General features: G+C 41.5%; 1 protein-coding gene across 1 annotated transcript in view; it reads right to left on the bottom strand.

The window, feature by feature from the left end:
- Positions 1–210: 210 nt before the first annotated feature.
- Positions 211–13,324, bottom strand: part of Anapc1 (anaphase promoting complex subunit 1) — a 76,295-nt gene continuing 63,181 nt past the window's right edge. The window contains exons 43-48 of the mRNA XM_027421847.2: positions 13,181–13,319; positions 10,310–10,396; positions 8,978–9,073; positions 7,327–7,525; positions 5,562–5,696; positions 211–3,308 (exon numbers count right to left, since the gene is read on the bottom strand). Of these exons, the coding sequence (XP_027277648.1) occupies positions 3,193–3,308; positions 5,562–5,696; positions 7,327–7,525; positions 8,978–9,073; positions 10,310–10,396; positions 13,181–13,319 (772 nt within the window). The 3' untranslated portion in view covers positions 211–3,192. The remainder of the gene's footprint in view (positions 3,309–5,561; positions 5,697–7,326; positions 7,526–8,977; positions 9,074–10,309; positions 10,397–13,180; positions 13,320–13,324) is intronic.

The following is a 13,324-nucleotide window of genomic DNA, read 5'->3' as shown; positions in this document are numbered from 1 at the left end:
CTATTTCTGAGCTGTTCACCCAACAAGCTTGGTAAGTGAAATGTGCACAGAAACAGCCAAGTATGAAAGATAAGTGAGTGGTACTAACTTGCTTTGTGTGAAACTTTTCCTGGGAAGACCAACCCCACCCCACCCCCCGCCCACACACACACACAACACACACACACACCAGGCAATCAATGATAGACTAAAGAAATGACATTGCCAAAGTCCACCTTAATAAATCAATGAGTTTATTGGGGCCACTTACAAGAGTATGGGTGTGGCGTTCTAAGAGCAGGGACAACTCAAAAACAGCTGTATCACCAAAGCCACTTCAACATGGGCAACAACTCTTCACAACTTGCAGGCTGCTTGACTGGCCAGAGAATTTCCCAGACAGCTAGGCCTCTAGGCAGCTCTGGTGGTCACAGTTAACCTGTCCCTTTCTGTCCTGTTCCCACCCTCCCACCCCCAGCACACACACAGAGTGTGTAAAAACTTCCATTTTTACATCTTTGGGGGAGCACTTTGTGACTCTTAAGCTTCAACTTTCCAATACATGACTGTTTAGTCTCGTGAGGCTCCCCTACCCCATCTTCCTGGAGGGATGTTTCAATCAGAAGGAAAATACCATCTAACACTAGCTTCCCACCTTTGTCCTTGTTTTTGGGACTCACCCTCCTCTACCCATGAAGTGACTGTGACATCAGGATCCAGCATGTCTTGAGTTCCTAAAGCACACATTCTCACAAAGCAGAGACTTGAGACACCCATTAGCTACAGAGAAAAGCTAACAGTTCAGCTAAGCACTGGAGTATAAAAGAACATGAATTAAGATCTGACAGGTACTTACAAATCTTACTGAATTTATTATGAATTTCCTGTTTTAAAATTCTAATATGAATATTTCAAAGGAAAAAAAAGTCTGAAAAGTACTTTCCAAAGTATCCTAAAAGAAACAGGCTACAATATTAAAGTTTACCAAAGAAGTATTTTTAGCTAAAGGACAAAAGCTTAAACAAGATGCTCTATATAATGTGATCAATAGTGATAGACTAAGTTAATGAGTACAACTCAAGAAAACAGACACAAAGCCCATGTAATTCCAAAGATGTTTGCCTGCTTTTCAACATGCTCATAAGCTCTGCCAATGCAAAGTCTTTTCCGTTCACATTGAGTAGCTGTTTCCGAGTCTCCTGGACTAGGATCCGTGCAGGCAGCAGCAGACCACAGCAGGGCTGGGGCTTAGTGGGATGGGTAGAGCCCAGCATGTTGAGGGATATGACAGAGGGAAGCAGCTGAAGTCTGGCATCTGACCTCAATTTGCCATTGCTCCCTCATCAGACCTTGAGGGAGGAGCAGATGTTCAGTATCCTTTGGGGAAAGGATCTGAGTGCACTGTTCAACTGTGTGTCTGTAGCAGACAATACTTGTGCTCACAGAAGCATAGGAAGTGAAGCAATATAACAAGTCCTGGCTAATCAGCCTTCACTTGAAGTCATAGATGCTTCTTTGAGACTAGACACTTCACTGCCAGGTTTTTCTAGCTCTCCCCTTGCTGTGGATCCCAGGAGGCTGGCTGCTGTGGATGGTGAGACTGCCTCCCACGAGATGTTCTAGAGACTAGTAAAGATAATCTTTTATCTGATGATCCTAGCATGCTGGCTCAAGAGCACTAGAATTTCTTCTTGGTGCCCATACAGCTGACCAATAGGACCACCAATGCTGTTTCCGCTGTATTGAGTCCTCTCTTTAAAGCTTACTGTTCACTCTTGTTGACATCTTCATGACTATTTTCCCTCCTGTATGAGTTAATGTGTGTCCAAAAACTACTTAAATGCCTCTCAAGTCTTCCTATGGCAACCATTAACAACTAAGAGTGAAAATAACAATTGTCTGGACAGTGGGTTCAATCTTGATGAAACTGAATGGTCATCACTTACCATTTCATAGCAATTTTAAGAGTGAAGAAATGCACATTTTGCTCTGAAAGTCAGCCACAAATTAACCTTGATACAGGTAGGCAGATGGACATTACACCAAATCCCAATGGAGCTACTTCTACTTGCTTTTTCAGAAAAAATGGAAAATCAGTAAATAGGCATTTTGCAGTTCCTACTTATTCATGGTCCCATTGGTCTGAAAGCAAGCTGTGAGTACAGGTTAGATTGAGGTGGAAGGAGCGTTCTTCCTGCCACATGCGGCTGGAGCTTCAGGTGCTCTCATAGGACTATCTTGCATCATGGGCTGTCCTAAAGCTCAGAATATGAAAGCACTCTCCAAATCTTCAGTTCAGATGGACTTTCATATTTAAAAACATTTTCTTAACACTCCTGTATAGGGGTAATTTTATACTGTGGGTATTTGGGGCAGGTATCATACACTAGCCGGCACAGGCTGCTGAAACCAAATACCACAGACAAGATGGCTTAAGCATCAAATTTATTTCTTATACTTCTAGATGCTGAAGTCCAAGACACTGTCTGACTGGTTTCCACGAGGGAATCTTCTTGGTTTTTAAGCATCTGTGTTGCAAGTTCTCACATGATACAGAGAGAAAAGCATCTCTCTTCCTCTTCTAAGTAGGTCATCAGTCCTATCAAATAAGGACTCACCCTTATGGTATCCTGTAACCTTAGTTACCTTCAAAGAACTGTAGCCCACATACAGTTGCACTGAGGTCAGGCTCCAACATAATTTTTAGAGGGTACAGTCCAGCACACCATGCTGGGCAATTCTCCAGTAGAAATCTGCTTGCAATAATCACTTCATCCGTCACATCGTAGAGAAGACACTGTGACACAACAGACAACACAGAACTCTCCTGTGGTGGCAGAAAGTCCACTTTCATGATGTGGCTTTTAAAGCTTGCACTTCTCAGTGCAGACCTTTCACCTGAACCACTGAGGTTCAAAAGCTTCAAAAATCAGCTTGCCACTGTTTTCTGAAGTCCAAAGCAATCAATAGTTCTGAAAACAAACCAAAAATCTTTTATTTACAAAAAGAGAATTTTAACTGACTTTTATACATTGGCTAATGACACGTGGATAGCAACAGTGTCTCTGGAACATTTTCAACATAGACTTAGATACAGTGAGGCACATGCATCTGTGTTCCACTGGTTACCAAACAGAAATGCTGCCTTAGCTTCGATGCCTCATATGATTCTGTGCTGCAGTCACTTTCGAGTAGGTTTATTACCAGATGTGGTCACAAGACCATCGGCTGTGGGTTTCCAAGCAGCAAAGGAGCCAGTCTTAGCAAGGCTCGGACTGGAATCTTCAGCTGTTTAAACCTGAAGAGGAGTTCAGCAAAGTTTGTGCTCCCTGAAGAGACAGATGCAAAGGTTAAATCGATGCACAGCCTCAGCCACACAGCCCTCCCAAGCAGCTTAACATACCATGTTAGAGCCAGACGTTCCTTCTAGACAGAAGCCCCCAGCAGCAACCCTGAATTTTTAATTTCCTAAAACACTAAGAATTTAAACTTACCCATTCTGTACTTTAGAAATTAACCAGTGTGGGAACTTATTTGTGTACATTTACTATAAGTGATCTTGAAAATTAATTCTCATACTTAATTTCTGATCTGGGAGCTCAATCTTTTACCAAGAGAGAGGAAGAAGGGAGAGAGGGAGGAAGGGAGAGACAAAGAGCGATCAAGAGAGAGAGAGAGAGAGAGGGAGAGGGGGGGGGCAAACAAACAAAAACAAAAACCTACCAGACTGAAGACTGAAGTTGACCTAATGCCTATTACTCTTGGTCTCACAGAGATTACACATAACTCACTAGGAGTGAGGCCTAGGCATCCAGAGTTTCAAAAGCTACCCAGATGATTCTGTTATTCCACCAAGATCTCAACCCACAGCACCTGAGGGAAGCATGGGGCATCACCAAATAAGTCTTTTAAGCTTTCTCTGCATCTTGAAATTTTTTTTGTTTCTCATTCTGTAGTATTTACTTTCTTATCTGAATAAGAACAGGGTGAAGAGCAAAGAAAGAAAATACAGGAGGAAAAAAAGATAGGGAAGAATCTTGCACAACCAGAAGCCAGGGAGAGACAGCTATTTGACTTGTGGCAAAATATGAGCAACAAAGAGGAATGCTGAAGCAGCCTGAGGGCCTGTCAATGTAATTGCTATTACTATTGTCATTTTTCCTGAGACAGGGTCCTATATGGGCCAAAGCCAGCCCTGAACTCATTTTAGAGCTAAGGATAACCTTCAACTGCTTCCCCTCCAGGGAATTCCTGCCTTCCAAGTGCTTAGATTGCAGGTGTGGGCCACTATGCCCAGTTTGGGGACTGTTTTTACTGTATACAATCTACTGAATTTCACCCACTTGAGTGATGAGTTCTTGAGCTACAAAGCTTTGATCTGAGTACAGTTAAATTTTAAGAAAACATACATGCAGTTATGATCACAGATCACAACTTGTGCTGATCCTTTGATATTGGTTAGGTGCGACCACAACTCTATTTAACCCAGAGGCAATTTACTTCTCATGACTGAGACCATACCTTCCTAAATTCCACTAAGAAGCTGTGGGATGGGCACTAGTCTTGGGCTGACGTAAACAAATGGCAAGTTGTCTTGTCCATTTGCAAGCTCTTCCCTCCAAGGAATTCCTTTACATGCAACTTTTTGGCCATTAACTTCTGAAACCAGAGGTACCCTCTAGTATTTTCAGCATGGCTCTCTCCTCTCTGATATCCATCTTGCAAACTCGAGCTCCCTTGGTCTCTCTGTATCTTCACCTCCCTCCCACAACTCAAGGTCCTCCTGGCTATACTTTGGGCTCACTTTTCCCAATGTAGCCAAGAAACTCTCAAACAATCCAGCCAGCAAGGGCAACACCAAGCCACTACTTTATGCATTTGTCTTTCTGCATTAGTTTCCATGGGAGATGCCACAAAATACAAGCAATTCCTCATGACCACAATTAGAAGTCTGTGTACAGTACATTTTTCTCTGAGGTTTCCTAAATCACATAAATGACTGATGGCATTAAGCTAAAAGTGATTAAACATTAACCGAACAACCTTCCCCTTCTCAAAAATATTTTTTCATCCTCAATTAAAGTAGCAATTTAAACATGACATGAATCAGACAAACTCAGTGTGTGTTTCCATATTCCAAATAGCACTCACTCAACTTTTTATACTTCTTAATGTAAAAATTGTAAATATATACAAAATTAAGTACTTATAACTTTAAGGTTTTAGGGTAACAGAAATTGTGATTACATACAACTTTTAAAAGCTAGGGAATCTTAAAAAGTTATTTTAAAAAAAAATCAAGTCAGTTCTGCAAATATAGCTCAGTGGTAGAGTGTTTGACTGCCACGCCCAACACCCGAGTTCAATCCATATAACTTAGTTATACAGCTGTCATTCATCATAACAGAAACATATACATGTTCAGTTTATAGTCCTAAAGAACACTTTTTTGTTCTATTTTTAGAAAGCATTCTCAACAAACGCAAAGCATGAACAAAGATGAGGACTGCATTAGAGAAGGTGACTTACAGGAATTTCTCCCTAACTAGAAACTAGCGAACAGAGGATGGAGATGGGATTACCTTCCAGTCCCAGAGGCGGCAAGTGTCGTGGTGCTGGCACAGAGTGGTAGACAAGGAAGCAGGCCAACATGCTTAGCTGAGATTTCTCAACAGGCTGCCCACTCAGGTAGGCATGCACACACACATCACCTCCAGCTGTGAGAGGACACAAAAGGAGTTGAATGGACAAAGAACAGAGATGAGAGAAATGGGAATGATTACTGGTATTTACTTTTCAAAAGTGCATACTTAGCCGGCAGCACAAACCAGGCAGTGCTGCACAGGTAGAGAGGACAGGGTGACCTGATACTGACTAGTTTAGAGTGCTGAGGAGGTGAGAAAATATACACAAATACATGTGATTACATGATAACACCCACTGTCATATCTTTTCCTCCAGTGTAATATTCAAGAAGAATGACTTCAGCCCAGGACTACACTCTATTTACTTGTGGTTAGAGATGATCAAATTCCAATGCCTATCAGAGTGCTTTTGAAACACAGTCTGACACAGCCCTGAGTTTCTGGTGTGGAAAGTAGGTCTAGAGTACAGGCACAAAAATGTGTTTATAACAAGATGCAGGCATAGCTACTGCTCAGGGGCCATGCTTTGAGAATCAGTGGTCTAGGGCAACCAAGGAAATCCTAACCTCAGACACAGTAACCACTGAGGACAATGTGTGACCTAAGCCATTCAGTGAAGACATTCTCTGCAACAAGGAGTGGATTGAGGATTGGGATGAGATGCCGCTTGGGTCACAATAGGGAGATGGCCAATGCTACATCTGCTTCTGGGACAGGAATGACCCTATCTATCTTCATGCCAAGGTTCCCAAAAGCAGCTCCCTTCTCTCTCTAAGAATCATGAAAAACTAGAGGAGAAGAATTGCTAGTTGTTTAGTATATGATGACACAGAGGGTAGCTAAAAAATGAAACCCCAGCAAATAAGGAAGGAGTCTCTTAAACCTGTCTCTACTATTTGCTTCTAGTAATACGAGCTTAGACATAAGACATTTGAACCAAAAAGAAAATTTGAGAAAACCAGTAAGAGACATAAAGATGTCTGGAAAACTGAATTCACCAAGTGCCCTAAAGAGCAACAAGACCAACCAGGTACTATGCTAAGAATGGGCCATCACTTTATACTCTAAGACATTTGCCATCACAGAATTTGTCAAGACTTAATGACATACTTCCAATAACAAAGGCCTCTACAGGTGTTGAAATACCAAACCTAATGGAAAGAAAACATTGACATCTATTATATAGCATTTTCACACACAAAAAATGATCATTAAAATGCCTATCAGAAACATTTTGAAGCTACACAAAAGCACCTGGTAAATATAAGGGCAGCGTTGGCACAGTTGCTTCCTTCAACCACTCCCCACAAGCCACTTTACAGTCTGATTGTTTGTCAGAAACTTATTTCCCAGTACCACAGCAAGACAGCTTAAATAATGAAGAAGTTACTACTGGGACTAGGGTTTGCATGTACTCAAAGCAGGTCACTGTCAGCTATTTGCTGCAAAGATTTAAATGAAACGAAAAGAATAAAAAAATCAAGGAACTGACTGCAGAAAGTCAACTTCAGGTACAAGTAACATCAACTGCATTCCCTTAGTCACATCACTCATGTGAGTCAGCATCACTTGTAGGAGTTATGAGTAACCATGGCCACAAGATCTCATTGACTCATTTAATAAGCCTGTTCCTAAAGCAGGTAAGTATAAAAGCCTCAGTCGAGTTGTACCTCAAAAGCACAAGGGCACGGTGTAACCATACCTTGCAGCCACTGGTCCAGGGTGGCATCAATAGTGCACTTCACCACAGGCAGGAATTCAGAGTTCATAAAGAGCCCTTGCTTAGGGTTGTTCTGCTGCCTCTCCTGGTGGCTTCGTGAACTGAAAAACTCTAATATCAACTTTATCTGCCAAAGATCAGATGTGTTCAACATGTCTCTCTTTCTAAGACTTCTTATAGCCTGTGTGAGGAAACAGAAAAAAGTCTGTGTAATGAAATGATACCATGTTAATCATGCCTTCTTCAGTGTTGCATTCTAGGATATGCTTCAAATATGGCTGACAAGATCAGCAAGAGATCCATGGGGTGTTGAAATGCAGTTGACCACACTAAGGAGCACTCCATGCGGCTCACTTTCTTCAACATGAGGGCAACTTCCAAGTAAAAGAACAGAGGTCAAGGTCATTCTTGGCTGGGCAACTCTGAATAATGAAGATGCACAGTGTATAAATCTCTGGGGATGAGGTTGAGTACAATGACACAGCAGGGATCAGACAGGAATCCCAGTGCGGCAGAGGACTAACCACTCATCTTAAGAATAAGCCGGGCGCTGGTGGCGCACACCTTTAATACCAGCACTCGGGAGGCAGAGGCAGGTGGATCTCTGTGAGTTCGAGGCCAGCCTGGTCTCCAGAGCGAGTGCCAGGATAGGCTCCAAAGCTACACAGAGAAACCCTGTCTCGAAACACGCCCCCCCCCAAAAAAAAAGAATTATCTATAAAGGTACCAAGGCTACCACCAGAGGAGACATTCATCCATAGAGACTGTTATAGATGGTGGAGGGGTGAGGGTTCCCAGAGTTTTTAAAAGGAAGAGACCATTTAGCCAACAACCAAGAAGCACAACTTAGCTACTATGCCAAGAGAGGCAGCAAGCAGAGCACCAGCACAGCACCATGATCACTCTCAACAACTAACAAGAGATGGAGCCCATTCAGTAGCAGTGCTCTGGGTCCTGTGCTTCTGCTGGAATGTGACATTACTTTACATACTTCCCTATCTGCTGGCAGAGTGAATCCAGGACATTCTTGTTACCATCTCTCTGAGAGCTATGGCTCAACAACTTTAGACATGCCAAAGTTCTTGTCCTTGGGTGTCTATCAATGTCTCAATTGAGGTCTCTCTGCCTGGACAGTAACACTGACCAACTGTCTGCCAAGAAAGATAATTGCAGAGGGGCAGACTTCTAAGTTTATACAAAGACCTGGCTGAGAAAGTAAAGGTATTGTCTATGATTACTTTTTTGCCAGAATCACAAACTGCTGTGGGGAGGGGTCATCCAATATAACAATGCAAAGGGGAAACTGTGCCCAGTAAACAATTAACACACTGTAGTGCTGTGGGGAAAAAAAAAAAAATCCCCAAGCTGTAATGTGAGAGAAAGAGCTATGGCTTTATACAAGAAATGTGCAATGAGGACAGCCAATACATTCAAAAGGCAGTATTCCTTAGCACCCTGCTAAATAAGGCCTATCACCCTCAGGTGTGCATCTTTGGTGGACTGACCTCTGAAGTATTTGATGAATTCTCACTGCATAATTCTGTGGCCTGTAGCAACTTCCCACATCATTAAGTAGATCATTTGAAATACAGGATCAATCGCCATCAGAATACAAACAACTTTGGAACCATACCTGATCCATTGCTATGTAGGCAGGCAACATCTCTGGGGTCTCCTGAGCAACACACTCATAGAGTATTGAAGAAAAGAGGTCCAGAATCTCCTGTTTCTGTAAGAAAAAATAAATAAATAAATAAAAAAGCACCTTATAGCACATGAAAGCACACTTCAAAATCAACTCAAGAAATAACTGTGTAACAGCTACAATGCCTATTCTGAGGCTCAATGGTAAACAGTGAAAAACAGTTCATCTCTATAAAAAGTCATAGTCTATGTAGTGTTATAACAGCAGCAAAACCCAAAAAAAGGATGGTGAGGTAGCAACACGTGATCTGATCATGATCAATCTAGGGTTAAGAAAAAGAAATGCTTCGAGAACGCGGCAGAAGGAGCCTTCAGCAGGCCGGGAGTGGTGGGATACACAAAGGCAGCATGAACAAAGGAAGATGCAGGGATAAACAGCACCCAGGTAAATACAGAGAGTTCTCAAAATCAAATCCAGCAGTGGGAGCTGGGGAGAGTAGAAGGAGTAGTGGTGGCAAAGAAGGCCCAGGCTTTATCAGAGACATCTCTGGCCTTGAATGCACACCCTAGTCCTTACTAGCTGTGTGAACCTGAATGTGTGACGGCTTGAGTGGCAATCTCCTCACCCGTAAATTCAAATGATGATATAACTGTGCACTGGGTTACAACTGTGAGAGATGTGTGCAAAGTCCTCAGCATAGTGAGCACTGTGTAGTGAGGATGCAGCAAAGAGAGAGGAAAGTTACTTCTCTCAGCCCTCAAAGAGACGCTGTAAGGTAAGGTAAAGACGTCTCTTTGACGTCTAAACATCCTATTTTACAATGAAGAAGCCACATCTTAGAGAGTCTGGGAGTTCTTCCCAAGACCACATACACTTCTAGACAACAAGCTTCAATTCCAAATCATCCCATTGCTTCCTACCTAAACAATTCACTGAACAGAGGTCACTAGACATCTTTGAAATTCTGAAGAGAATAGTTGTGTGACAGAAAGAAGGGTTAATATACAAAGGAGATAAAAATCACTGAAAATTTACAAAACCAAGAAAGGTGCTAAACACTGAGAACAAATTCAAGAAATGACACAAGAAATATCACCCATCAAAGCTTGTAATCTTTTTCTATTAGGATAGAAAGCTACTAAATTTAATTGCGTGCACGTGTGTGTGTGTGTGAAAAATCTGTATTTGCCAAGCAAAAACATCTAACAATGTAAAGGATGTCATCAATCTCGAAGGCAGATATGAATATTACAGGTGATTTTGGTTGTCTATTGATAGAATAGTCTTGTCCTGAGGCTCAGCAAAGCATGTAATACTTACTTGACCCATGTTCACACTTGGCTTGCAGAAATATTCAGCAAATGACAGAAGTGCTGGATCAGAAGTGAATGATGAAATTGTTTCTGGCTAAAAAAGAAAAACAAAACACACTTTAAGTGAGATAACCAGCTATTACTTCCCTTCCTGTTCATACTGTAAGAACTCTACCCCTCTTTTCACACAATGGCCCACAAGACAAAACAAGCTAGAGCTTTGTTATCCTCTTCTGCTAGGAAATTGCAAGCAGCTTTTGTATAAGCTAATATGAAGTGTTGATCTAATAAAAAATCAATAACAAACATGTCTTCTTTCTTATAAAATGCCTGCAAAAGGCTTTTCTCCCTCCCTCAGTGTCTACCTAAAAAGCCTGTTTAAAAGTATAACCATGCCTAACTTCTCACCTTTCTAACAAATAAGTAAAGGTGAGAGTGTAAGGATTCAAGCATTATGCTGCCCTGCTCCTGTCACCTGGCAGAATGCACTCAGGCAATACTCTGGCCCAGGGTTCCATGAGTGCGAGACTTCAAGCAGGTGCAAAAAACCCCTTTAAAGACAGACCCCCCCACCAACTTACGCTCTCTTGCCCTTCACCCCCTTCCTTCGTCTCCTCCCTCCTTCTCTTTTTGCCCCAGCCCCCCATAATAAACTCCATGGTTAATGTAAGGATAAAAAGTATAAGTATTTAGGGGCTCACAGAGACTGAACCTACAACCAGGGAGCCTGCATGGGACTGACCTAGGCCCTCTCCACATATGTGACAGTTGTGTAGGTTGGTATTCTTGTTCAACTCCTAACTGTGGGAGCAGGGGCTGTCTCTGACTCTTTTGCTAGCTTTTGAGAACCCATCCCTTATACTGGGCCACCTTGTCCAGACTTAATATATTGAGGGGAGGTGCTTAGTCTTACTGAAACTTGATATGCCCTGTTTTATTGATGTCCATGGGAGGCCTGCCCTTTCCTGAACAGAAAGGGAGGGGGAGTGGATTGGAAAATGGGGCGAGAGGGGGGAATGGGAGGAGAGGAGGCAGGGGAAACTGCAACTGGGGTGCAAAATTAATTAATTAATTAATTTAAAAAAGAGTACAAGTATTATGGGAGAGTACGGAAAGAGGAGTCTCACTCAAGTCAGCCACCACAAAAAGACAATTATTACTCTGATCCTTCATGTACAAGGTCCTTAGAGGAACTAGAGTCACACAAACAAAAAGATACGAAGGGGCCACTGCCTGGACTAGCAGAAGTGTTAATAGGTACAGCTAGGTCTGCAAGTTGTAATTGTTCTAGTGATGGGTACATGTCAATATTGTTTCTATTATCATTTAAAAACAGCTAAGACACTGCCGGGTGGTGGTGGCTCACGCATTTAATCCCAGCACTCGGGAGGCAGAGGCAGGCGGATCTCTGTTGAGTCCGAGACCAGCCTGGTCTACAACAGCTAGTTCCAGGACAGCCTCCAAAGCCACAGAGAAACCCTGTCTCGAAAAACCAAACAAAAAAAAAAAAAAAAAAAGGAAAAAAACCTCAGTATACCACTTAATGTTCAAGACTGAAAATGGAGTATTTCAATTAAGGTTACTATTTTATTTCTAAACTAGCATACAGGACACTAAGCTATCTTTTAATTTTTATATACTTTCAACATTCAAAACTAAATTTAACTTATCTATTTTCCCTACAAGCTGGATTAGCTTTTCATATAGGCTCTAATTTTTCTTTTTAAAAAACACTAACTTAAGCTAAAAAACAAAACAACAACAACAAAACTAAACTAAAATAACAACAAAAATCCACAAACCAATTCTTCAAAATATTCCAGAGACAATCTTTTGATTGCTGCCAAGAACAACACACTAACATCAAAGCTGGGAGATTTTATAGCTTTACAACCTGATAACTATGAGAAAGGCTCAATATTAACTGACTGATCTCAGAGCAAATCTAAGTAGAACTATAATAATCTGTTACCTCCTTACTCAGGGATAAAGAAAGCTAAGTTCTAGGTCTGTCCCTTGGCTGCTGAGCTGATACTTCCTTGCTATGTGAGTCCCAAGTACTCTGAGGATCTTCAGCAAACATCTGCCTGTGAAACTCTTAAAATAGATTAAATTCCCAAGTTTAATGCTAGATTACAGAATACATTTCTAATGATGGAAATGAATTCTAAAACATAGAATATATACTGACCCCTCTCCACAGTATTGAATTTTAACTCATACTTTTTAACTATTTCTTCATTTTAAATACTACTGTACTGGTAGCTAGCACTATGAAATAATAAACTAAAAGTCAAGATTCAAAAGCTGAATCATTTTCATCAAGAGTAAAGAAACAAATGATGATTTAAAAATGGACACCCCACACACAATGGGATATAGCCCCATTTATGTCTATAATCCCAGCACTTAGGAGACTAGGGCAAGGGAATCAAAATGTGAGGCCAAGATTGTGTTTATAGTTGGTGGTAGAACATTTAATCTACATGTATAAAGCATTGTATATATCTCAGTCTCTAGAGTTAAAGAGTAAAGGGGAGCCAGGGAGAAGTAGGCATAACCTGGTCAATATACTGAAACACTGCCAAAAGAAAGGAAGAACGGTGAAGGGTGGGGGAGAGAAAAATAATTAACAAGTGCTAACTTGCAAAATTCTTTCTCTATTTGAGGGACTAGCAAGTAAAATAATTAAACCAAATATGGCTTGTAGTATGGAGGTTTATTATAGGTGGCACTTAATACAAGACCTACAGAGAGTATTAGCAGGATGTCCCTATTTTATTATGGGTGTCACACAAGAAAGCAGTGGAAATCTTGGCCAATTAGGTTTTACAATCTGCAGCAATGAAAGAAGCCACGAAGTGAAATACAACACCACCTTGAAAGACCTGACATCCGAGTTCCTGTTAGAAACAGTCTGCGCCAACAAACTCTGCCACCCCATTGGATCTTCTTTGTAGGACAGCTGGCCTGCCCTGAGCTTTACATATAAAACCCCATCCTTAGAAAGAATGGATCTGAA

Source organism: Cricetulus griseus, chromosome 6 (assembly GCF_003668045.3).
Source record: "Cricetulus griseus strain 17A/GY chromosome 6, alternate assembly CriGri-PICRH-1.0, whole genome shotgun sequence".
NCBI classification, from domain to species: Eukaryota; Metazoa; Chordata; class Mammalia; order Rodentia; family Cricetidae; genus Cricetulus; species Cricetulus griseus.
This window is presented reverse-complemented; position numbering and strand designations above follow the sequence as displayed.